Raw genomic sequence first — 27,480 nt, 5'->3', positions numbered from 1 at the left:
GGCATCTCTCCACACTATTATATTTATAATGATTGATCCAAGTATCTTGTAAGTACATAAATCAATAAGTGTAAAGAAAAGATACAACAGTCCACTAAAACATATCATAGCAACATTAAAATCTGATAACATATAAATCTGTTCAACCTTAACTCGTGAATGCGTGAATTTCTTTGGGGGGATGTGGATGCCTTTGGACGCGTGTATATATAGAAATATTAAAATATATGCAATAATTAATATTGTAAAATATTTATAACTCTAAACAATTATTATTACAATCAATTTGACAAATTTTTTTTATTAAAATTTATAGTTTAATCATAGCTTAATAAATATTAATAAATAAATAAATTACAATATAAATTTTATTATAATATTAATCATACACTTAATATATATTAAATAAGTACAATAAACTATATTAAAAAACATGTTCATCATATTAATATTTAAATATACAATAAACCATTGTCGCCTTCTCTCGTTTTGATCTATTCATTGCAGCCCAGGACTACATTCTTGTCTTGTCATGTGTGTTCATATATTGGATGTGGATGAATAGGGGTGAACATTGTTTGGGCCACGAGCCATAGTGAGTTGCACTTCGTGGGATCAACCAATTGTTGATACCGGTGACACCCAACCACATGACGTATGCTGGTTGGTATTGGGAGGACATTAAGTCCCTGAAGTGCTACCCCACTTGCCTATATATGGGTCCAAGCATTTTGTTCTCTGCTCTATCTTATTAGTGGGAAAGGAGTCTATCTATCCGCCTAGTTTAGGTGGAATTTCCCTGATGCAATCCATAATCGAACTTTGAGGAGTCTGACGACTCAACAACCTGCATAAATAAATTCTTTTCCATGTTTTATGGGACTACATGTTCAAATATTCAACAACTTTAGATGCAATGCATTTGGGAGGCATCCACAACGCTTCTGTGCCTGCTTATGCTTCTACTACTTTCCTAGGCACATCGGTTTCCTAGCAAATTAGATTAAAATTGTTGGGTGGATATTTTGCAATCGATAGTTTGGACGAATTAAGTCGCACAATAGGTAGACTAGGCGTATGAGACAAATCTCTCCTACCTTAAAGGGAAGGCTCCCCCTTCTTACTGTTTCTTGGATCAACTCAAGGTAAGCAAGAAGTTGAGAGATTTTGTAATTGGGTGTTACCAATATTCTTTCCTCTTATCTTTCAGGAAAGAATCCACTTACCCGTGGAATGAGTAATGGGCAAGATGAAATCTCTAACTATACCTCTATCCTAAGTTACCGATTCAGAAGTGGATACAAGATGCAGGGAATTTTTTTTTCTGGAAGCAGATGCAGGAGGAAGTGTGTGAGTATACACACACACACACACACACAATATGCAAAGAAATGCAAGAAATATACAAAAACAAATCGTTTGATAGTGCGACTATGATACTTCACCCTTTATCAAAATTCATATCAATATGTACTTGTTCAACATTAGAGTTTAGCCGTAGACAATAAATTATAAGTTCCATTAGGTCATGTTCAAGATTCCAATAAAATAAAAGCTTAGTTCAAGGTTGAAGATTCAATCAACTAATATCTTAGTTACCGATTCGGGCACGTGAATCGGATCCGTGGATTTGTGATTTTTTTTTTTCCTGATTAGGATTCGTGGAGGATTCGTGAATATATATATATATATATATATATATATATATATATATATATATATATATATATTACTGATCTTGCCCAAGCCCCAACTAGTAACAGATATATATATTTATTTATTTGTTTCTCTCATTTATTAGTATATATAATGCATAAAAAGGTCATTTTAGCACTAGAAAGCAAAAAAAAATATTTAAAAAAGTCATATTAAATAACTTAGACTCACTTAAACCTGTCGATCCTTGAGGATTCACACTGGATCCTTGAGGATTCGTGCTTGGATTCGTGCAGATTCGGGCAGGATCCTTGTTGACGAATCCACTGTGTAAAACAAGGATCCTGCCCGGATCTGCACGAATCCAGGCACGAATCCGGATCCGGATCGGACCCGAATCCGGATCCGGCCTCTAGGGCACGAATCTAGTAACTAAGACTAATATGCATCATAGTCTGAATCATAAGGATCTGCAAGAAAATCCACATTCTCATCATTATCTTCAACTGCTGAAAGATCATTTGAACCAAAAAGGGTTCCACTTATGCTAGATGGACTATGCGCCACACTATCATCATCATCATCTCCGAGTGTAGTAAGATCATGAATTGTTGCATCCAAATCTGCACACTCAGGGGCTACATCCCAAAGCTTTTGTCCCTTCCTTGTAATGATCATTCTTACGTGACAAAAGATGCAAGTTGGTGTGGACAAAGACCAAGTACGCAACTTTCTTGGAGCCCAACTAGTTGCCCTTCATTGAATGGATAAAGGAGTATGTACTCCAATTTCTATTAGAAATAGAAGAAGTAGCATCCTAGATAGTGGTCACAAAACATACAAATGAAAAGCAAATTAATTTTAGAGAATGCATTAAACACTAAATTCTAGAATGCAAATGGTAAACATAAAACAAAACAAAAATTAAAACTTACTTGTGATAGAATCTTGATGGCAAGAGGTTGAAGATACATGAAAGGTTGACCATACATGTACTACCATGTGATAGTTCCCATTCTATTTTGGCCCTTTACTGCAAATGGAGAATGCTTTAATCCCAAAGCAAACAAACTAAATTCTAGCCTCACTTTTTCATGCATTACTTCCATTAGGAAGACTCTTGTAAGAGCTTTGTGGCACCCCTCATCAACCTACTCATTGCAAATTGATCATTCTTACTTGACAAAAGATGCAAGTTGGTGTGGACAAAGACCAAGCCTGCAACTTTCTTGAAGCCCAACTAGTTGCGCTTCACTGAATGGATAAAGGAGTATGTACTCCAATTGCTTTTAGCAACATAGGAAGTAGCAACCTAGATAGTGGTCACTAAACATACAAATGAAAAGCAAATTAATTTTAGAGAATATGTTACACATTAAATTCTAGAATGCAAATGGTAAACATAAAACGAAACAAAAATTAAAACTTACTTGTGATAGAACCTTGATGGCAAGAGGTTGAAGATGCACGAAAGGTTGACCATACATGTACCACCATATGTACCACCATGTGATAGTTCCCAATCTATTTTGGCCCTTTATTGCAAATGGAGAACGCTTTAATCCCGAAGCAAACAAACTAAATTCTAGCCTCACTTTTTCATGCATTTCGTCCAGTAGGAAGACTCTTGTAAGAACTTTGTGGCACCCCTCAACAACCTCCTCATCGCAAATGGTGCACCTCTAACCGGCATACCAAGTACCTCCTCACTATAGTACCTAAGAGATAAGGCATATGCAAGGATGTGCAATAGGGTTGGCATTTTCTCCCAGCGAAGGTGGATGATTGCTTCCACTTGATTGAATAAGGCTTTGTTTTATGTGGGGTCACTCTCACGTGCTTTTATAGAATGTTTTACCTTCTAGACCATGGTGTCCATGTCATCAAACAAATCCCCCAAGCAAGGTGTATCTGTATTAGAAAAGTGGAGCATAGTCATGATGGGCTCGGTGAAATCCATGACTCTTTGGGCTTTTTTTTGAATTTGAGGACTTCCATATGCCCCATCGATTAGAGATGACATGACCATTTGGCTCAATGCATCTTTTACCTTGAGGAGCCGTCTCATAACAATTGTATTAGATGCAAAACGGGTCTCAACAACCTAAAAGCAAGTTAACAATATGTCAATTGATAATAAAATTGTAAATTATAACTAAATTATAAATCCATGAAACATTGAAACTTAGTAATTCCAAAAAATTAATTTACTCTTAGCAACTCCAATTTGGAGTGTGTTATAAACATGAATTGTGACATGTGGTGCTTTGTCACAAACATTTGTATCTCCTCCCTGTCTTGGTATATTTTCTTCACCTAATCTATTTGAGCGCCAATGTTTTGCATGACCAAGTTAAGGGAGCGTATGGTGCATGGGGTCCAAAAAATGTGGTCGTATTGTCTCTCAACCAAAGCAACCACACCCTTGCAATTTTTGGCATTGTTTGTGACCACCTGTATCACATTCTCACTACCCACCATCTTGATGGCCTCAATGAGAATTCTAGAAATGAATTTGGAATCATTCACTTCCCCCTCACAATCAACAACCTTCAAAGTCATTGCCCGTTTGGGGGAGTCTACAATCACATTAATCAGTGCCCTGTTTTTTGTACCGTTCCAACCATTTGATACAATAGTTAGACCCGAAGTTTTCCAAGATTTTTTGATTGGTTGAAGGTCTTTCTCTATATGTGTCTTCACTTGTTGCAATAGAGTCATACACACCTTTTCATACCCAGGGCTTGTGAAATTAGTTGGTGATTCTTTGATTTTTGCCACCATTTCCTTCCAATATGGTGATCTCATAAAGTTGAAAGGGAGTCCATTCGCATAGAGGCAACATGCAATAGCTTCATCGACACAGTTTCTTGCCTCCATTATAAATATGGTGTACAAAGGGCCTCTTTTGCAGGTTGAAATTCCCACTTCTTCCTCATCCTATTGTTACAGGTACTTGCAAGAATGGGTGTTGGGAGGATACAATTGGTTCAGTGGGTGCATGCATCTTGCTCTTAGAATGGAGCTTGATAGTAGTTTTTTTTGATCTTTTGACCAATGCATCAGCAACTTCTGGTTTTCTTACAAATGAAACTCTTTCTGCACTAGTCATCCCAATACCATTTTTGCCTCTGCACATTCCAAATCCTTTTCCAGTAGGGCCCATAAAATGAAGCTTCACTCGGGAATATGTGCTATTGAAAGGTTTTCCTTTGTTACTTTGACAATAATTGCACTTCCAATAGTAGGAGCCACCTCTTGAAACCTGTGATATCCTTGTTGTATGTCTCCACAAAGGAGATCCTATATTAGTTTCAAAATTATTTGTCCCATGCCCTCCTTGGCCTCCCATTGAACTTTGACTAGCACTACCCTAGCGTTCACTCTTGCCTAGTTTTTTGCAACCTATTATATAAAAAATAAATAAATTTTAATTAGGTCCTAACAACTATGAACATCATGCACACAGTTGCAAACAAGTGAAAAAAACTACTAAAATAGATAACCAAACTTGCTTCTTGATATCTTAAAAAAAAGAAATTTGAAAAAAAAAGCTTGAAAAATATCTTCAACAACTTGAAAAAATTCATCAAAAACTCAAAAAAATTCATTTAAATGCTCAAGAATGGGATTGATTACTTACCTTAAATGCTTTAAACTCCTTTGAGGAAGCTATCTCTTGCCCTTTGATCAATCCTCTTTGAAAATGCTAAACTTACCTTCACAATGCAAATTGGAGACCAAATGAGAAGTAGGCTATAGCTGTAAACAAAGTTCCAAAATGAGCTGTGAATGCTTCAACATTGACCTTTAGGGTCTTTTTAGGGTTTCAATGCGAAAAATGACCTAAAAAGGTCAATTAAGCACATGCAAATTAGACAACTTAAGGTTATTTTTTGGTTTTTAAATGTGTTTCTGGGTGTTGGGTCCGCGTGTGCCTCTGAATGTGTTCGGAAACCTGTGGCAGGCTTCTGGGAAGCCTCCATAGGGCTTTCAGACACATCCAACATCCGTCTGGATTAACATCCACTTCTAGCCCTATTCTAGACAAGTGGTATCCTAGCTTCTATTTAATAGCTGGAAACGGTGATATTGATAAACCAGCACCAACTAAAAGATTGATTGAAAGCATACCGGTTTGGCTCTAAGTCTTGTTTTAATCTATTCTATAAGAATAACCTCTAGTATTGGGGCGCAAAGACTTTCAGATGTAGGGAATTCTAACTATTTTTGGTGAATTTGAGATGCCAATACAAGTTACAGTCAAAGCTTTGGCCCCGATTGCCTCTTAATTTGCTATGCTTTATTATAAACACACAATGATAGCATGAATCAAAGATAATAGACACAAATTACAGTCAAAGCTTCCAATTTGCACTATCACAGTTGCTCTGAATCAAAGTTTCAGCTCCAATTGTTTCTTTCTTAGTTACCGGATTCGTGCCCTAGAGGCCGGATCCGGATTCGGGTCCGATCCGGATCCGGATTCGTGCTTGGATTCGTGTAGATCCAGGCAGGATCCTTGTTTTACACAGTGGATTCGTCAGGATTCGTGGCCCACGAATCCTGACGAATCCACTGTGTAAAACAAGGATCCTGCCCGGATCTGCATGAATCCAAGCACGAATCCTCAAGGATCTAGCGTGAATCCTCAAGGATCGACAAGTTTAAGTGAGTCTAAGTTATTTAATATGACTTTTTTAAATATATTTTTTTGCTTTCTAGTGCTAAAATGACCTTTTTATGCACTATATATACTAATAAATGAGAGAAATAAATATATATATATATATATATATATATATATATATATATATATATATATATATATATATATATATATATATATATATATATATCTGTTACTAGTTGGGGCTTGGGCAAGATCAGTAATATATATATATATATATATTCACGAATCCTCCACGAATCCTAATCGGGAAAAAAAAAAAATCACGAATCCACGGATCCGATTCACGTACCCGAATCGGATTCGTATCTTGAATCGGTAACTAAGAGAAACGTATTCACTTTTGTTCAAAGTAGTACTACACAATCAAAGTTATGCTTGCACAATTTTATCAGAGCTTTCTTGCATATAATAAAAGATGGATTCTACAATGAGGGGGGCACTTCTTATATAGGAAAAGAAGTGAGAGAAAGTAGGAAAAAGTGGGAGCATTTCAACCAATTTGACCCGATAAAATCAGGTGAGAAGAATTATTGTAGTACATATCGTAAGGACATGTAATCGAATTACATGTAATTGAATCACATACAATTCCTCTTTTTACAACTACAAAGATGAAATCCTAATAACTAGAAAGAAAAATGGTGAAGAAAGTTGAATCAAACCTTGAGATTATCAAGGAAAGTCTTATATTTGGCAATACAATCATGGACCATAGGAAGATTTGGAATCTTCAACATCTTTGAAATGGCTTCAATTCTGACTGCATTTCCATGTGCTGATTTTACATCTTTATAATTCTCTGCAAGAGAATCCTACAAGTGCTTTGCCACAAACTTGTAACCAATTCATTGTATGTGATCCAAAATCTTTAGAATCAAAATCAGCATTGACTCTGTCCTTGTAATCTGAAGTCATTTTCTCTTCAATGTATAGGTTATCATCTTCAGTAAGGAGCTTGCATTTCATTTGCCTTGATTTCTCATGAGTTCCATTTCTATTGCTTGACAACCTTCTAGGGCTCCTTGTAACTTTGCTAAAAGATTTTCCTTCACATGTGCTTTGTGACCCATAAGTCCATATTCAGGGATGAAAATATGTTGTACGTGATTAGGATATCCAAATCACTCCTTTCCATTTGATTCTAGGTACCCAGATCTTCTTTCAGGGTATTGGTGTCTTGATTGGAAGAACTGATCATCTCATGGAGTCTTTCTTCAACACCTCTGATAGGTTCAAGGACGTTGATTACATTTTGATTGACCGAACTCTTTTTGAAATAATCTCTTTGAACAAGGCCTTTGTTGCCTCGGCTCTCTGATTCACCTAGGCTGTTTGTGACGTGATGACCACGGGGTGCGAAGATTGTTGGTGAATGATCTCGTGAAGACGAGCATTCTCCTGCTTAAGGTGATTTTTCATTTCCGAGAGCTCGTGATTTTTCATTTCCGAGAGCTCGTGATTTTTCATTTCCCAAATCTTGTGATTTTTCATTTTCTAGAGCATCTCGGGAAACATATAAACACCTCAACCGTGATTGTTTACCAAAGCACCTCATTGGATGTAAACACATGGGCTGGAAATGCATATATTTGTGAGATTTAGTGCAAACCGCACTCTTGAGAAGCCATTACATGTAACACCCAACATGTGGCTGAAGATATATGCCTTTGAGATGTAAATGTATGGGATGTTTTAGCATATAAGATGTAAATCGCACCCTTGGGACATCAATGCATATTTAAAATGGCACGGCAATAACTTGTTTTAGCGTAAATTGCACCCTTTGAGGCTAAACACCTGAAACAGATATAGGAAAAATGAGTTTGTAGTGCAAATCGCACTCTAGAAGGGTATTTGATGTGATGCCTTGGCTGTAAATGCATTTTGTCATGCAAATCAGACTCTCAGGGTGTAAGTGCATGTTTTATTTTTTGTATTTTTTGTGGTTTTTCATTTGTCTAAGTCAAACATGCCTCCAAGTGCAAATCGCACCCTAGTGATGCAACGACATTTTATTTTTGCCTCCAAGTGCAAATCGCACTCTCTAGGTGTCATTGCATGTTTTAAAATATGCTTTGACTTTCATGAATTTGGGTCTTCTAAGCCAAAATCACACTCTAGAGATGCATTTGCATATTTTGATAGTTGCAAGAGAAAAAATTACATTCTCTAGATGCAATTGCATTTAACATATTTGAAAAAAGACATGTTATTGAGTTGGACAACTTAAAACTTTCTATTAGCACGTCTTATTGATTACTGAGTAAATATCACTTTAAATTGGTCAAATAGAATATTTACGCTATGTAGTTTACATATTGTGTAAATATTTATTTAAAAAGCAACATTTACTCATATGTTTTAAATAAAACATTTACTAAATCTCAACATTAAATTAGACTATATAGTGCACTATAGTCACTTAAGTGCAAAATCAAAAAGCAACTCAACATGAAATTTTAATATAAAATGCACTGTAGTCACTTAAATCACTTAAGTGATAAATCAAAAGTGATAAAGTAAGTTAAAAACATAACATAAAGTCATTTTAAGTTTAATTTTTCAAAATGTGCAACTCAACATTAAAATATAACATCAATATTTTAAATATGCGATTGAGCTTGGAGAGTCCACTTTTTGGGCATTTAAATGGTCATATATTTTGACTAATAAGTCCGATCGAGCCTTAAGATATACTGAATCGAAGAGAAAACCGAAAGCAAGAGATTGAATGTAACAAAAAGATTAAAGCAAACTAAAAAAACCCTCGAGGACTTTGAAGGCTTCAAAAATCAAGCATAGGCTTAATAATGAAAAACAAAAAATACCTGACGAAAGCCTTCAATAAAAGGATTCACTATGTGACTTGGGAATGATTGGTTGATCAATCTTAACCAACTAAATAGTGAATTATCTTAGAGAATGTGGAATTTAGTTGAAAAAGTTTCGTACCGTTACCTTCATTTTTAAAATGGAGGACAACAAAAGATAACACCGCAGACCTGGTAATGTCTGTATTACATGATAATGAATGCTCAGGACTGGTATAATGTTCAATGCAAGGCTCAAATTAGCATTGAGAATGAGTATGAGTCATGACAACCCTCCAAAACCTTGAATGCCCTAAGTCTGCTTCAGATCTTCACCAGCAGTATTGATGCCCAAAAGAAGGTAACATCAACCCTCCAAAATGTAGATTAAAAACCCCAGGAGTTGCCACTGACTGTGACAGCAATGGATGTCTTTCAAGATGCGGATGTAGTCACTTTAGGCCCTCAAACGCAAGGCCCAGCAGTCTCATGTAAATTACTTGTAGTAACACAGCTATAAGAGGAGTTATCGCCAGGTTGGAAGATGTATGACCGGTACAAATACATATGCAGCTACAACTCTAATATGGTATGGCTAGCATAAACCAATGAAAGGCAATGCCTTCTCCTTCTCATTCCTTTATTCTTGAATCATCTTCAAACTGTTTTCAAACAAGCTGATGAAATTCGAACCATTCAACCAGCAAATAAGAAATCTTGAGTTATGTTGACTTACCTGAATGCAAGCACCAATCTTAGACCATGTCTTTCAACAATGTAGAGATTGTTTCCCATGAGAAATTTTGTCCTCATAAACCTGTAAAGATGATCTCTTGAAATAAATCATAAGGTCCTACTTCAATTCAGCATACCTGAAATAAGCACTCCATAGGCTTTTTATTACAATTTCAGGAGAGCCCACACACCTCACCAACCAATGTGGTATAAATGGAAATACTCGTTTTTATAATATTTAAGTCTCCAAGTATTTCTAATAAAGGGGAACTTTAAATATATAAATGAGTTTCACTTTTACTTGAGCCCTCTAATCAATAAAGTTAAATATTTTAATTTAACTTTATACCTTTATTATTAGATAAATTAATAATAATAATAGTAAACTATTATTCAAAGTCTAGTTGGTAGTAACAAATACCATTGACATGATATTATCCACAAACCACTGATGATACTGATCTGGTCCAACTGACTTATTATAAATAGTATCTCAAAACCACATCAAAACACCTCAAAATTGCATGCAACTGAAATTGCCTAGGCCAGATACCCCCAAGATCCCTAAAATGTCCTAGTTAGTCTACGGGACCATGGAGAAATAGCATAGTTACACCGTCCTAGGGGATGTCGCGACAAGTTTCCGGGCATAGGGGGGACAAAGGGGCCTTAATGTGGGGATGACATTGGGGGAGGGGAGCAGGGGAGGGGATGCATATAATATATACTATACATGTGGTACTTAAAATGCTAATAATGAAAAGATGTATAACAATATAAGACATAGAGATGTAAAATACTAATTTACTAAAATTTAAATACTAAAACATTGCATTGAACACTGAACATGAAAGTGGAACATTGAACATTGAACAATAAATATCAAAATTTTAAATACTCAATTTGGTAAATGGAAGGGTGCTAACTTCTATTATATAAATATTAAATAATAATAGTTACAAATATCAAAAGTATGAGTATCTCATCAAAAACATGATTACATTAGGCATCATAATATGATAATCAACACGACCAATAGATTTTACATATTTATTTTTTTAACAAACTTTAGTATCATGCTCATCACTTATTATTATATGTTTGATGTTTTGAACCAATGATGAATGAACATTGGACATATGAATCTAACACACACACACGCATGCACACACGTACACGCGCGCGCACGCACAGGCAGGCAGGCAGGCATGCACACACATATGGTAGTGCAACCTGCCCATTTTTTTTGCAGAATCCACAACCCCGAAACTGAGTCAGAACTAGGATCGACTACTTTGACCTAAACTAAGATATGGGTACTTATTTGAAAATGAATTACCTCATCTGTTAGTTTATGTGGCCAAGTTTACTAGGTAGAAGTGTGCAGGGATCATAGTATATATATTGGAACTATCTTGTGCAGTTCACTTGAGTGTCAGATTTTAAGTGTGTTATTGTGGAATATGTAGGAAAGGAAAAAAAAATAATAGATGGATTGTGAATAATATATGCATATAAATGATATGAAGGCTTAGAACATTGTGAATTTCATGATTAAAAATTTTGCTTATTGATGCAAAGTGCACCCCAAGCTATATATGATATAAATAATTAAAGGTAAGGAAAAGGTGGTCTCTTATGTTACAGACAGGTCAACTACTCACATGGTGTATGGAGACAGTCTCGTGGAAGGCCAGAATAATTTTTTTCTTCTACTGAATATGTTCAAATTTTGGCGCTTCTAATTTCAATCTCATGTAAAAACTATGGAGACAAAACTTGTTGATGCACTTGTAAAAACTCTCAAACATAACCTCATTTCTGTCATAAATAGTCATAAGCAACCTTGTGATTGTTTAAAATGGCCATGGAAGATTATAAAAGTTGAGAATAGTAGCTGCGATAGAGATAGGGTTACCTGATTTTTGCTGTGGTTCCAATTTCAGTCGTCTGTGGTGACTATTTTTTCTGCAGTCTTCTTTTGTTCTGTTCGGGCTTCTCATATTATAGATGGCTTCTCCTATGTCTGTTTGTGCCTTTGCATTTTGTTCAATTTTGGACCTGTTCATATTCATATCCCGGTTCGTGCCTCTCATATTCTTCGTGGATTGCTTTCCTTCTTTCCAGAGGTGTCAATGTGGATGTTTAGTGATGAAGTGGCACTTCAATTATACACCTCAGCATCAATGGCAGAGTTTTTTGATTCTTTTTGTTACGGAAAGCGTCAAGATTATTTTCCACCGCTGAAGCTTTATTCTCGATGATGTTTCATGTCTATTGACGGAGGTTATAATCAAGATTATTGTTTTATCATTTCCAGACAGTATGCAAAGAGTTTTGGTCTTTCTGGGAGTTATCAAATTGCGATGGTTAGCAAGATTTATTGTTAGTCTGTTTTCAGTGTGGCTGGTTCATGCACTAAAAGATATATACACTTTCTGTAGCAGAAAATTTGGTGATGGTGGAATTACATATATTCTATTCAATATAGAATGCAGTTTGGAATGATATCTTGCAGTTTAATCTGAGGTCATTGTGGAGAAGCTTTAATCCGTGATTATTTCAGCATATATTTTGCTATTCCAGTGTTCATTTTTCGTCAGCTTTAGAAAACATTGTTTGATTACATTATTATTGATGTTACTTTTCATGTATCAAGCATAAAGTTCTGATCATTATATGAACATTTGAGTCTTGAAGAAATTCTTATCAAGAGCAGTATATTGTAAATTGAATTGATGACTTCAATAAAGCTTAATTTTTGGTGGGCTGGGTTTGCCTCGCTGAGGAGGGTTTTTCCCAGGATAATCATTTTCTTTTTTGTGTGTTTCTCTTTCATGTAGCTTTATCTACCTTATTTCTGGTTCAAATTTAACAATAAATGCCTCTAATTTTTGTTTAAAAATGTTTTTTGCCGTGTTAGAAAATTCCAATAAGATGTTCCATTTTAAGTAGCATCCTTGTAAAATGTGTCTAGCTAGAAGATGTTCATTCTTTTTCGATTCCTCCTTCAATGAATAAAAACATAGTGGTTAAGAGGAAGATACCAAGTGCATTGTGGTGTATAGGAGGGGTGGGGGCGTTGTGTACGGTTCATCCTTTATGAAGATATCTAAACCTAAAAGTAAGCTTACTGCCAAGCTAGAATCATCATTGGTAATACTAACGACATGATATTTATGCAAGCATTTAACAAGAGGATTGTTCTCTATTCTTACACAATTTTGTATAAAGATATACAAACTTAATCCCTTGATGTATGAGGTATACAAACCAGAGCACTTCTGACATATAAGTCTTAACAGGCTACAGAACAATCAAAGGGGAGGAAGTTGCATGAGGAGGGTGTGTAGAAACTGAACATTAAAACAGTAAAAAGCATGTGATCACTTGCATAATGTTTTTCTATTGGTTTTCATTTTGAATGTTCAATTCAAAATATCATTTTCTCTTCTCTCTTCCCTATTTTTTTGGATGATACCTTGAAGAGCTGACAATTCAACAAAATAAATAATTAATGGATGAAAGATTATTAATTTTTATGTATCATCTTCTAAGAACAAATGTTTTAGCATTTCATTTTTTTGATACAAATATTTACATGTTACTCTCCCATTGTAAGAGAATTCTTCTGCTGTGTAGAAAATTTTGTGTAGTCTTTCTTCAATATATTATGTCTTATGTTTTTTCATAAAAAATTGATGGAGGAATCTACAATTATTTATTAAAACTTTAGGAAACAGTTAAAATGATCTACCGTGGCATTTCAAATTTGAATATTGTGTTGAATTGTTAAGTTCTATTAAATTTTGTAGAAGGCAATTGTTCATGAGAGATTAAGTATTAATTTATTTCATTTTGTTCTTCAGGAAGGCACATCAAATTATTTCAAAGGGCTGATGCTTGTTTTATGCTACTTGATAGTTGCTGCAAGCTTCTTTGTACATGTTGATCTTGAAGATGGTTAGTATTTAATTATCTCCTTGGACTAGTTTCTTCTACTGCTTATTGAGAACATCTTCTGCTTGTGCGTTTGAATTCCGTCCTTAAGCTAGACAGTTTTGATTTGCATTCTTTTAATTTCAGTTTTCTCTTTCTTAAGCCATAAAAAAGTCACAGTTTTTGGAGTACATTTCGTGTCATGGTAATGGTTTATGATGCAGTATATTTGGTTTTTATTACAAGAGATGGTCAGTACGGTGGCATTTCAAGCTGATCCTCACCTTGTAGTTTGATACATGTGTACAGAAACAATTATGCAAGATTTTTCTTATCACGAGCAAAACCTTGGTAGTGACTGAAGCCACAACTTCCACAAGCTCCATTTGAAGACTAACTCCACCATGTATTGTAACGTTCCTGTTGCAAACATCAATCTCTTGGGTGATCAAAAGATTGCTAGGATGCTTGTGAGACCGTAATGAAAGAACCAAGGAAGAAGAAAAAGAAGAAACAAGGAATACAAAGACAGTATATTAATGACTGCAAATGGCCAAAGGTTCATGATAATTACTAACAACAATAACATGTGCAAGCCAAAACAATATTATCAATCTTATAGGAGATGAAAAGTTACAAGCGAAGATCATGAAAAGAATCATCAAGGATTGGGTGAATTTAAAGAGGGTGATATGTTAATGATAAATAAATGAAAATGACTGAATGAATAATGCAAACACAAAAAGCCTACATAAAAGTGTTAGAGAAGAATGTCTGCATTAGAACTATAAAGTTGATTACACACATGATTAACTGAAATTGAAAAGTTAGTGGGCTCATATAGGCCTAAACTATGACAAAATTACAAATTCTGAAAAAATGATCAAAGCCATGTTTTTTAGGTCAAATAAACGTGAGAACCAAACAAAAATTAATTGCTAGCTAATCTTAAACAAGAAAAGAATTAGCCACGTTAGGTCTAACAGCCTACCAATCAGGAGTAAAAGTACTGTGTTTTTTAGCTTTTAACAGAAGATAACAATAATGGCACTGAACGTTTAAGTAAATCTATTTTACGTCTATTCATAAGCACTCAAGAATCATTATCATTCCTTCCAAGAATGGGAGGATTAGATTCCAGTGTTCTCAAAAGTGAAAGAAAAAACCGAAAAATCTATTTCTAAGAATCCATTGATGTTGATTCAGAAGTGGACCTTAGTTGGCAAAAAGTTATTTTATGTTATCAAATCCCGTGTCTTCTTGAGAACTTGACCATCATCCAGCAAAAGCTGAAAAGGGAACATTTGTAGAGTGGTTGATGAGAAACTAAAATTTAAATGTCATCTCATAACAATGTTTGAGTAGATTGACATTGATGGCATTTTGGATGTCTAGTTGTGTCAAGTGATCAAGATGAATATTTATATGGACTCTTTTTCAAGAATAGTATAAGATCCATATTGAAGAGGTTTCACCTTATTGTATGCTTTGTCATGCAATGAATATTTTTCCAAAAAACAACCAAACTTCAAACCTAACTTGAAAAGTAACAAGGGACATGATAATGTTCCAAGCACTGTTTTTCCTTTTCACCAATCTTTTGAAGAATGTGAACAACTTTAGATGGAAGGGACTAGTAATGTTAAATGGAGGAGTTGGCCTTTTCATTCTCTTTCTAATTGTGCTTGGAAGTTGGGAAAAGCAAAGATAAGGATAGCTCAGAGGGAGACAAACATAGGAAACCAACATTGACCTAAATAAGCAAGTGAGATTTGGAAGAGTGGATTGCTTGATTATATGTATATTTAATGTTGATTAGGCTTAGACCCCTATAGGTTAGAGAGGAGCTATGGTGGCCTATTTAGAGACTTTGCAGAAGGGTGCAATTAAAAACTTTGGTTTGATCATTTTACTGTAGATGATAGGCTTAGGAAAGTTTAGAAACTACCAACACGAAATGCCAAAAAATGCTCTACAAGAGATGAACTATGATTGGAAACACTGTTGGTAGATAAACCAAAGGATCATTAAATAGGTTTAAAGAATAATTTGTGCAAGTAACTTGCAGAGTTAGCCAACTTGTTTAGTCAATTCACAACCATAGAAGCACAATTGTGACTATGGGTAACCATTGGAAAACCACTCATTATTTTTGACTTGAGTACATCCTTATGCACCAACACTATGAACACAATCAACGAGCACAACATAGTGCTCACAAATACTAATGCAACATTAATTGAACAGATCCAACACACAACACACACAATTGTGTAAAATTGGCATCCTCACACATATATTGATACAACCAAGACCATATGAGTTTGACACTTTGCATTATTCTGTCCATCTCTACAATACAACATATGTGCTGAACACTTGTTAGCATCTATGTGGGGACTTGTTGGCCGTCTACCTATACTATTGTATATAAATATCATAGTTACATTGCCTTGGAGTACAGGACTACAAAATGGAGGGACAAGTTTTTAGTACATGGGGATAGAGGGGTCTTAATTTGGGGATGTCAGGGGACAATGGGGGGTTGTATATACTATACATATGGTACTTAATATGCTAGTTATGAAAAGATGTATTGCAATTTAAGATATAACGATGTAAAAGAGTAAATACTTGAACATTGCATTGAATTGGAATATCGAACATTGAACATAAATAGTCAAATCAACAAATAGTGAAAGTGGGACATCGCCCCATCCTCGGCAGAGGTGGCAGAATTTGGTGTTGTTTTTTTGAGGACCATTGCAAATGTAATAGCATTGCCATAATGTCTAGTATATGTTTTTCAAATGCAACATCCTCTTATATATATATATATATTAGAGATATTATATATATATAATTAATTATAAGAATCTGATTATGTTAATGAACTATATGATGAGTAAAGAATAGACATGTCCAGGGACATGTCTGTTCATTAACATACTCACATTCTTATAATTATATATATATATTCAGAGAAAAGCTACAAAACATCAACACTCCCTCTTAGCTAGGGAGGATAAACACATGACCATATATTTCCTCAATGTAATATTCAACTTTTTGTTATCACATTTGACATTAAGATTATTGGTCTTCCAGAATATCAATACATGATATTCACCAAATACTCAAATAAGGTTTGATATCACATCTGATACTATGAGTACTGGTCTCTTAGAATATTGACATTCGATATCCACCAAGTACTCAAGAAGGTTTTGATATCACATCTGATATCATGAGTATTGATCTCCCAAAATACATGATATTCACCAATTACTAAAAAATGTTTGATATCACATATGATATCATGAGAATTGGTCTCCCAGAATATCAATGATATTCACCAAATACTCTTTGAGTAATGACCTTCCAGAATGTTTAGATGCACGATGTTCACCAAGTACTGTGAGTAATGGCCTTCCAAAACATCAAGTTGTATGATATTCATCAAGTACTTTGTGAGTAATGGCCTTCAAAACATCAAGCTGCATGACACTCACCAAGTACTTTGTGTAAATGGCCTCCCAGAACATCAATTTGCATAACATTCACCATGTTCTAAAAAAATGTTTATAAGGTATGTGCACACACATTCTCATAATGCTTACCATATAAACATCCACCATGCAAAGTATAATCTATTATCATTTGCATAGACAACGTAAGATATCCATCATAATAAAAAATTAAGTTATTGTAAGATCATCACCTTTCAATAACTTAATGCAAATACAAGTGACGTCATTTGGAAGTCATCACTTCCTCATGATGTACACAGGGGGTAGGCCTATTAAAATCACAGTCACGAGGTATATTCATGAATCACAGTCCTCTTGACTGCTACAATTTATTGATCGTTGGAGAATCCATCACAACATGGTTTACTCCCTTTGAATCAATATGATCAAGACCATCGAAGGTTGACCGAAGCATATCCTCCATCTGCTACTTCAAACAGATGTGTCTGACTTCCTCTAAACATCAATCTTTTGAGCTCCTTATCCTTCAAGAAGTGTCAAACTCCCTCTGAGTCTGAAATCAATCTCCCTTTTCTTGGTTGGCAGTCGGTCCCTAGTTCTTAAGACCTGTATTTAACTCCTTTAAATATTAATGTTTCTCTTGCACGTCATTCCTTACATAAGTCTCTCCTTTCAATGCATTGTGTGGACCTTTAATTATCAATCATCTTAATAGTATTATAACTGTGGATCGTAACTGTATGTATACGAACCCATTGACTTGGTCATCCTAACCTTACTTGGCAATATATTAATTGACATATATATGTTTGCAGTCCATCTGATGTATATCATAAATTTGAGGGGCATTATAATTGCTGAGGAATGGAGAATACCAAGATGCATTTACCGAATATGACCTCAGTTGATTTCAATACTTCTCTCTGCATATCTTCTATCCATTGAGAGCATTCGATGATCCCTCCATTCTGATTGTTGATATTTTTTTTTTCTGTGGTTTTCCACTGGTATGTAATGATTCTGCAATCTTATTATCTTTGAATATAATTGCTATTCAAACCCCAATCACTAGTGAATATTTATTGTTTTGTTTTATCATTGTCTATGTTTTATTAAATATGTTACCACTTTGGTTGCTGCTCAATTCTGATTAAAATTGCTTTCTTCATGCAAGTCTCTTGTCACTGATTTTGCTGTGAGACTTGATTGTTCAAACTGATTTAACTGGTTTGAAAGGATAAAATTTGGTACTTCCAAAAAGACAATTCGAATGTATATATCCTAACTAGACGGATATTGTGTCATGCAATCAATGTATATACGACGGAGTGTTTCAATCTTCAAGTCTCCTCCAGACTGCCAAGAATCCTCCAACTTGATTGTTCTTTAGATTAATCTCATCCTATTTGATCTTCGTTATGCAGTTCTAATGATTTTTTCTGAAGAATAGGATATTTGAGCAATTTGTTGTGCACGTTATTATTTATTTGTCACTGGTGATCATTGACTTGGGACCATATATATTTCCTCCTCCTATCATCGTGTTGATATCCTTTTGTATCCACACCTGATCCACTTGCAGTTAAGACTTCCCTATTTAGTGGTTGTTGTTTCTTCTATTTATAACATATTCGTTGCTTAATGATTCATATTGCTGGACTGTCAACCATATGAGTCTACCTCTCTAGATGGGTTCCTTAGATGATGGTTCTTGGTCATTCTTTTGTTGAGCCAAATGTTAAATGTGCAGAGTTGACTATTCTCCATGGAGTCCTCTTTTTGATCACCGAGTGTAATATAATATTTTATTTTATTCGGTTATACCAAATCATCACTTTAGATTGAGTTTGTAAGCTTCTCTATGCTATCTACATGATAAATGTAGTTGTCATTTCAAATGTTTAGTGTGCATATCTGCTGTAATTTCTATCATTGCTGCGTTGGATTATGTGTTAATACTGTCCATTTCTATTCCTTATCTAACAGTACTTAGATCTACCTTCAAGTTATTTAGGCTTTATAGAAGGAACTTGGCTCTGATACCATGTTGTTTTTCTGAGGACTTGCAAATATAATAGCACTGCCATAATGTCTGGTGTATGTTTTTCAAATGTGCAACATCCTCTTATATATATATATATATATATATATATATAAAGAATAGACATGAAGGGACATGTCTGTTCATTAACATAATCACATTCTTATACACACACACACACACACACACACACATAAACACTATAGATTTTCCAAGAGAAGCTACAAAACATCAACCTCTGGTGGCGCCGCTGGGGAGGGAGGACGAAGTCCCCAAGTCCCTAGTGCATCCCTGCCTCCGAGACGTGGGGTAAAAAGGGGGGGATGTGTCTCCGTTTTACTATGATAAATACCTATTTGTACATCCTATTTAATTAGAAAAGGGACAGAGATTCTCGTTTAAACCTTCGATACATTTCCTTTGTTCTCTCTGAATAGAAGTGGCATATTTGCTGAAAGCCATCTGCACCTTTAATTTATCTTTAGTTTGCATGTTTGTTTTCTATTATGCATTCTATGATCTTTTTGCATTGCTAGCTAATGTGAAAGATTTCCCTTTGATTCAATTGGGAATCAGATCACTCGTGTCAAAGCTGAAGTTCTTTCATATTAGGACAAACTCAAGCACAACATCTAAGGGTTCGTAATGCACTTGGTTTAGTTTGTGAAAATTTAGACTAGCATAAAAGGAAAATGGTTGATGAACACAAACTAGAGGCCTTATATACAGTCAAGAAATGTTGAGCTTTGCCTTGGGAACAAAATGCCAATAACTCTTCAGATAATTCCATGACTTCATAAATTGACTTGGATGTGCACCAGAAAATGTTGCACAGCTGGTGCAACACTGCAACCCCTTTAGTGTTCAATTCAATCTGGACATTTTTACATTTGAAGGTGAAATTAGTATCTTAGCATCGGAGATGTCTATTTGATTGCTTGAAGGAGAGTTCAAAAAATCGGCGATATATCGCTTGACTCGCAATATATCGCAAAAAAAGAAGCTCAGGATATAATCGCGGAATATTTCGGCAACGGTTTTAAATCAAATATCACTGCGACATTTCCCATAAATCTTGCCAATAAAGTCAAAAAATCGTCAAAAAAATTGTTGACGAAGTCTTAAGAATCACATTTAGGGTTTTAATAAATATTTTAGTGGCGGTTTGTCTTCATATCATCGTTGATTATTTCTGCAGAGACTTCATTTGTGTCACGTGTCTTCATTCAGTAGCGCGTCATCTTCATTTAGTGACCAACTGTATAGAGACTGTAACTGTGACTTCTCCCAATCTCCTGACCCAACCAATTTACAAAATTAATTAATTTGTTTAGTCTAAATATGTTTTAATGTAAATGTTTCATATACCTTGTATTTTGTAATTTATAATATATTAATATATAGTAATAGAAATGTAATTGTATATTGTATTAATGTAAATGTATTTCCTAATATAGTTTAGGAAACTTAGGAATTTACAGTTAAATGTAAATATATTCTAATAAGATTGTAGCATAAAGTTGGGAATATATTTTAGAAATCTGAGTAAAATATGTAAATATTAATCGTGGTTCTTATGTAAATGTGCTTAAAAACTTGTTTGTAAAATAAAATATATTTATCAATATATTTACTAATATATTTTAGTATCTTTGCAAATTATAGAAATTGTAGATGTAGTTATGTATGGAAGTTATATGTAAATGTATTTACTAATTCAGTATTTTAATACTTTTGTATAATACTAATTTTGTTTAATACAAAATAAATTAGTTATCATTAGTATTTTGATTCATCAAATAAATTTTATGTAACTGAGAAAAGTATTTACTAATTATATGTAAATGGAATACAAATGAAAAACAAACTGATTTATTTAAGATAAAATAAATTATGAATAATGAATTTAACTCAAAACATTGATTAATATTATGATGGAAATCACAAATTAGTATATATTCTATAAATTTGGTGTTATATGTTTGTGGTTTCTAAGAATATTTTTAGAAATTATATATTTTCAAATGTTCGATAAAAGTGCCTATCTGTTGGAGATTTTTTTGCCAAGTTTTTGGTGATTTCGTGTTTTTCAAAAAAATTGGGTTGGCCGAGTTATTGCCGAGAACGAGCTTTTCAACTATGGCTTGAAGCATGGTTCTTTCTACGTTGAGAAGATCTTCTTTGCAACATTGATTATGACCATTTTAGTGTTTCACAAGTGGCAATTAGTGCAATGTGATAGGTAAACCTACTAATTTGAGCCTCGGTCTCCTTTGTTAGTTCTCTATAGGAGGAATTTTACCCTCACAAACATTATAAGGAAAAATGCATGAAGTTCTAGCAGTTCACAATTGAGAGGAGCAACTGATACACTAACTCACTAGGTTGTATTGTGGCTACTCGCACTTTTGGATGAGAATGTTCTCGAGTGATACAAGTACTCAAATACATAAATAGTTGATTACCTTAAATATATGCTTTAAATGGAATTTGACTTTAGACATCTTGGTAAAGCTTTTTGTAGTGCATCCAATATTGAAGCCAAGGTGAAGCCTAAGCTTTCTCCTTGTAAGAGAAAGCTTTTGTAAGAGAGTAGGTACAGGCCTACTGTGTAAAGGCAACATCCTCTTGGGAAAAAGTGGTTGTGAAACTCGACAGTAACCACACAAAGCCCTAACTTGTCTCCGTCATCATCATTACGAAGGGACAAGGTCAGGAAGCTGCAACAAGATTATTGTCCCTGCTTCATGTCGAAACCTTCTGTTGTTCCGAGTAAGATTTTTCCATTATTTTGAACTTCCATTTTCAACTGCCTTTAGAATGCACAGTTATCTTGAAAAAATGATACTGACCTTTTTTGCACATCTGTGGTGCTAATTTGGAAACCATGCATAATTTTTGTGACTAACCAGTTCATTAAAAATCCAAGCATTTGAAGTATTTAACATCAGATTATTTCATATCATTAAAGCTGCACATGCAACATTGTTATATTTTAAGGAAGAGATGTATCCTTTGCTTCCAGGGAACATTATGAGTACCTTGGGCATTTGATGCTTACCACTTCATTAAAATTTGATGCAGGGAATGACTAAATGGTTGCTTCAGAATGCTATGGAAAGCCTCAGAACTGAGTTTGATTCGTCAGATTGTGGAAGAGGTCTTTGACACATGTTAGTATATGCAGCGGTTGCATTTTCAGGATTTTATGATTAGCACTGCATTGGATTTCTGGATGGCAAGTTGCAGATTGCTTAAGGAATCATGATTATTTTCTGCTGAAAACAAAGCACCCAGTAAAAATATCTTGGGTTTTGGCATTTAAACAAAATAAATGCAACTGTGTGGTAGAGGTTGCTAGCTAGCTTGTGATAACCATTCCCTTAGCACATATTGTATGTCATGGTTGTGGTGGTGAAAAAGTATTTTCCCTACATTATGAATATGCTAGCTGACAACAGGAGGTTTGGCAAAGTTGTAAAATTTCTTGTAAAGAATCAGGATGAAGTGAAATGCATCTAAAAATGATTTTGCTGCCCTCAATTGAAGCATGGGATGGCTAATGGAAATGTGTATTGACAGGCATATTGACATGCCTGCTTCTACAATTTAGTTGGTCTTGCAAGGAATTGTTTTGAGGAATATATTTTGTAGCATTTTTTATGGGCTATATTTATGCAATGATGTATGCAGTGTGGACTTATGATAGAGTGGTTTACATTCTTATGAACGGATAGTTTTTTTTTAATTCTTTACAATTTTTGTGGAGTGAAAGGGGACTGTATTTTGATCTGTTTAGTCCAGTGCTTATGTTTCTCATATATTTCTAATTGCTCGTGATATAATTTTCTTTTGTCCTTACAAAGTATTCATTTAAACTAGGTCTATGTTGAAGACATGATAAGTACAGAAGACAAAAATGCACTCTGTCCATTTGATGAAACTGCTGAGCATTATATAAACATCTTGATAATTTTGAAGGTTCTCTTTGATAGATTGGCCCGTGAAAGAATGGTATTGATGCAAGAAATGGGAACATACACTGTTTCCTTTAAGTACAGGAATCTAGTAAACTGTTGTACTATTCAAATTAAATCAGAAAGGAAAGTTGTAAGTTATTCAATAAATGTTCTGAATGCCCAAAATTTACAAGCTTTGTTCTTAGGTAGGAAAAATGGTGAAAAACAATAATTGGGTAATAATTGAGAAGTTGCAACATCATCTCTTACAAAACCATTGATTAGTTTAATTGAACTTCTGGTACCACAAATTCGTTTCTTGTCATTCATAACCTTCCAAGGATATGTATGATAACATTTCATGCTTTAGATATGCAGATTAAATTTTCATATACAATGCTTTATCAACCGTATACCTCATTGTGAGGTCTGAAAGGCAATTTTCAACCGAGCAGTTTCATAATACCAAATTTCTTTGCTATTGATATGAGTATTTGATAGCTTGCAGGGAGAAATCCCTACTCTAAACCTGTACATCAAAAGAACATGGCTGACTTACAATATGGTATGCCATGTTCCCATCATAAATAAATAACTTATTAAAACCATTGTTTATGGGCTGATTAATTTAGCATATTTCGGACTCATTTTTATTTTAATTGTCAGTGCCTTCTGTCGACACTTAATTTATCCCTCGACGAGGTATTTATCTTTGTGAGGTTGAGATGTTTAGGTATGTGATTTGGATTTTTTTTTTGTAATGTGAATTCTTATTTTAGAGTTCTACTTATTTTGCCATTTCGGAAGTGAAAGATCTTTCTTTGTTGGCTCTTGTGGTTTCGGTGAGATTTGACCTTCACCCTATTATGTTTTGTACTACTTTGCTCGGATTTGGCAATTCAGAGCAACACCATTATTTGGAACTATAATCTTACTTGGTTACCAATTGATGATCTTGGCAAACTTAGTACACTGTTCTTTTTTTTGAAGTTCCCATGGACACCCTCATTTGCCACCACACGATCCTTTTAGCAATCTGTACAAACTTTATATTCACTAAAAGACAAAATTTCCCTTGACGGGGTATTTATGTTCGTGAGGTTGAGTTGTTTAGGTATGCGATTTGGATTATTTCTTTATATAACAAATTTTTTTATTTGAAGTTCTTATCTTGCCATTTCAGAAGTGAAAGATCTTTTCTAGTTGATGCTTGTGGTTTTGGTGGAATTCAATTTTCACTATTATGTTTTGTAATGCTTTGCTTAGATTTGGCGAGTTGGAGCAACACCATTATTTGCACCTATAATCTAATTTGGTTACCAATTGATGATCTTGGCACACCCAATACATTGTTCATTTACCACTGTATGACCCTTCCACCATTTTGTACAAACTTTAGACACTATACGACACCCTTGCATTGATATTGTACATATAATGCAAATTTTCTGACCTTCGGATAGAAAACACCTCTAGACAGAAATAATTGTTGGACAGTGAATCACCTTTGGACATAAACAATTTTAAATAGACATAACATTCAAACAAAGATCACGTTCAAACAGAGATTACCTTTGGAACATTACAGTGGTATCATAGCCAGTGATCTTCCTAGCTTGTGGAAGGTGGGAAGTGAATGAAAGGATATAGTCGGATACGAAGGAGATCCCATTTAGTGGACAAAATGAAAGATCCCAAGAACTCACTATTGTTGAAATCATGGTATTATTGAGAGAGCTTTTAAGGAATTAGATACAAATGAAAGAAACTCTGTAGAAACTAGCTGAAAGTAAAATATGTGGAAAACAAAATGCTCACATTGACAATCTAGTTTATAGAAAGGCAAGCTCTCATTAGGCGCGTTCTTAACCTCCCATGCCAATCTTCCCTCCACAGAGAGAGGTGTCGCATGAAGGAAGGATGCCAACCTTTGAGGAAGTTCAAGAACAACTAAAAGAAGATTGGAATAATGCAAATTTGGAAGGGGACATATCATACAAAGATTACGCGGAATTGAGGATGCAATATTTTGGGAGCAAAAGTAGAGGATAGTTTAACGATGATCTCAGAAGGAAGTTGAGTAAAGTGAACTTGTCCCCATTTAATGGATCTAGATCCATATCTGCCCAAGCATGGGTGATGAAGGTTGACACCTACTTCTAGCTCACCTCGATGCAAAAAGAGGAACCAATTAAATTTGCAACACTCCACTTAGAGGGAGTGGCACATGAATGATGACATCATGACACCATTACACCGAGACATGGCCAAGTAAATGCTTATGCAAAATCCACTAAAATGTTGATATATTGGTTTGATAGCAAAGATATGAGACTTAATTTTAAATAGCTAGTGTAGTTTAAGGCAAACACATCCTGAAATTCCAAAACCTCTCTTTTGGTTACAAACATTTTTGGAAGGGAACAATAGTACTATTCATGGACGAGTTGATAGAACCATTGAGGGGTTGGGTTAAGAGTTTCAATCCTACCACCCTCTCAAAGGTTATAAAAAAGGTGCAAAGTATGACATCATTATCAATTTCTTCCTCTCGAGGTTACTCCAACTCCAAACTGTTCCAAGGGACAAAGATAACAAACTTCTACCAAAGAAGACTTCATTGGATGAAGCTACGAAACATGAACTCTGAAGGCATAAATTATGATTCCCCTGTAAGGAGTTGGGGGAATGTGGGAACATACGCCTTGATAAATGGCAAATACACTACATCAAAGTCGTATATGAGGATGAGGATGAACAAGAAGATCTATCCATAGAGGGTGGTCTCTCCCAGGAGGACTCCAAGATGGTAAGCCTAAACCATATAGAGAAGATCATTGCATTAGTACGACGTGGAAGAACCATTGCCCTAGCTGGGAGTTTGATACGTATGGTATTCCAGGTAGGGGAACCCTTCAGGGATAGAGGGTCATTGTGATATTGGATAGCGTAGCCACTCTAAACTTTATAAACTCATCATTGGTTGGGCACACACATGAGGCACACACAAAGGCACACACATGATTCCAAGTCAAGGTTGTTGGAGGAACACTCTTATCTTGCACACACCTTGTTCTCCAATAGAGTATCTGTCATGTCCCCTTTTCAAATAATTAAAAAATAATAATCTTTGTTAAGGCAGGCGGGCCCAAGGAAGTGAAGTTTCGGAAAAAGGGGGTTAATCTTTGGAAACTGTTGGACTAATAAATAAAAATTATTATTAAAATATGTTTCATTAACCTCTCTTGGACGTGAGTTACAGTTATGCCCTTTTTTAAGGGGTTTGGAGGCATTTTGGGCTCATCCCAGAACTTGATTTTGCTGATTTCTTTGTTATTCTTCAGAGGCTGCCAAACCTGTGGAGAAGGAGACCCAAGAACGGGAGTTTGTAGGTTTTCAGGAAGGCTAAAGACGGGAGTTTGAAGCCATTCCATGTGCATGCTCATACAGAGTTTGCCTTTGTGCTGAACAGTGTAGATTTGTGGGTTTTTGGGTGTGTTTTTTGCATGAGTTTGGTGTTTTCAGTTGAGCATTTCATATCAGTTTTGGTTGCTGATGTATTTCAGACTTTAAGCTGTTAAAATAGAGTTGAATATATGTATTGGGACGTGATTAAATTTCTGAGATAGTTTATTAGTGTTTTTGTGGTGTTTCCGGGCATTTTTGTGTTAATTTCGGGAGCCTGGTGAGCATAGTTTTTGTCCTACATTTGTGAGCTGCTGTGTAAAGGCTATATAGATCTGGAAATGTCATTTTTTAGGTTTTTATGCTGCTGAAATTTCTGTAAAAATGTCCATTTTCAGATTTATTAATAATAGGTGAAGTTGTGAAGCTTTTGGCACCATTTCTGACATACCCGATTTGAGGTTTCTTGAGAAATTTGGAGGATCTTTGTGATATTAGTTGTTTGATCTTAAAGATCTGATTAAAGGTTGGAAATATCATACAAAAATCAGAAAAGAGACATTTCAGTGGTATCAGAGCCATGATCTTGCCAGCCTGAGGGTTTGTAGAAGCTTGCATGTCAGTTTTGACAACTACCCAGATCTTGCATGTTATAATTTGGTGGTTGCATGTTGCTTCTAATTAGTTGCATGTCAAAATCTATGGTTGCATGCTACTTCTAATCATTTTCATGTTAGTTCTTGGTGAATTT

At 34.9% G+C, this 27,480-nt stretch overlaps 1 protein-coding gene across 15 annotated transcripts in view; it reads left to right on the top strand.

The window, feature by feature from the left end:
* LOC149572950 (vacuolar cation/proton exchanger 3-like) overlaps positions 1 to 23,598 on the top strand; it is a 77,550-nt gene extending 53,952 nt beyond the window's left edge. For 6 of the 15 annotated variants that reach the window (XM_089814078.1, XM_089814080.1, XM_089814072.1 and 3 more), the window contains 2 exons: positions 13,764 to 13,857; positions 22,450 to 23,073. In XM_089814078.1, coding sequence (XP_089670204.1) covers positions 13,764 to 13,857; positions 22,450 to 22,460 — 105 coding nt within the window. In that variant the 3' untranslated portion in view covers positions 22,461 to 23,073. Of the gene's footprint in view, positions 1 to 13,763; positions 13,863 to 14,142; positions 14,591 to 22,449; positions 23,074 to 23,247 lie in introns of those variants that run through there. The other 9 variants (XM_089814073.1, XM_089814074.1, XM_089814071.1 and 6 more) reach the window with 6 other exon arrangements.
* The last annotated feature ends 3,882 nt before the right edge of the window (positions 23,599 to 27,480 follow it).

This window comes from Cupressus sempervirens, chromosome 2 (assembly GCF_028749045.1).
Source record: "Cupressus sempervirens isolate cs-2001-9-10 chromosome 2, ASM2874904v1, whole genome shotgun sequence".
In the NCBI taxonomy this organism is placed as follows: domain Eukaryota; kingdom Viridiplantae; phylum Streptophyta; class Pinopsida; order Cupressales; family Cupressaceae; genus Cupressus; species Cupressus sempervirens.
Note: the sequence above shows the minus strand (reverse complement) of the source record. Positions and strands in the feature narration are given on the sequence as shown.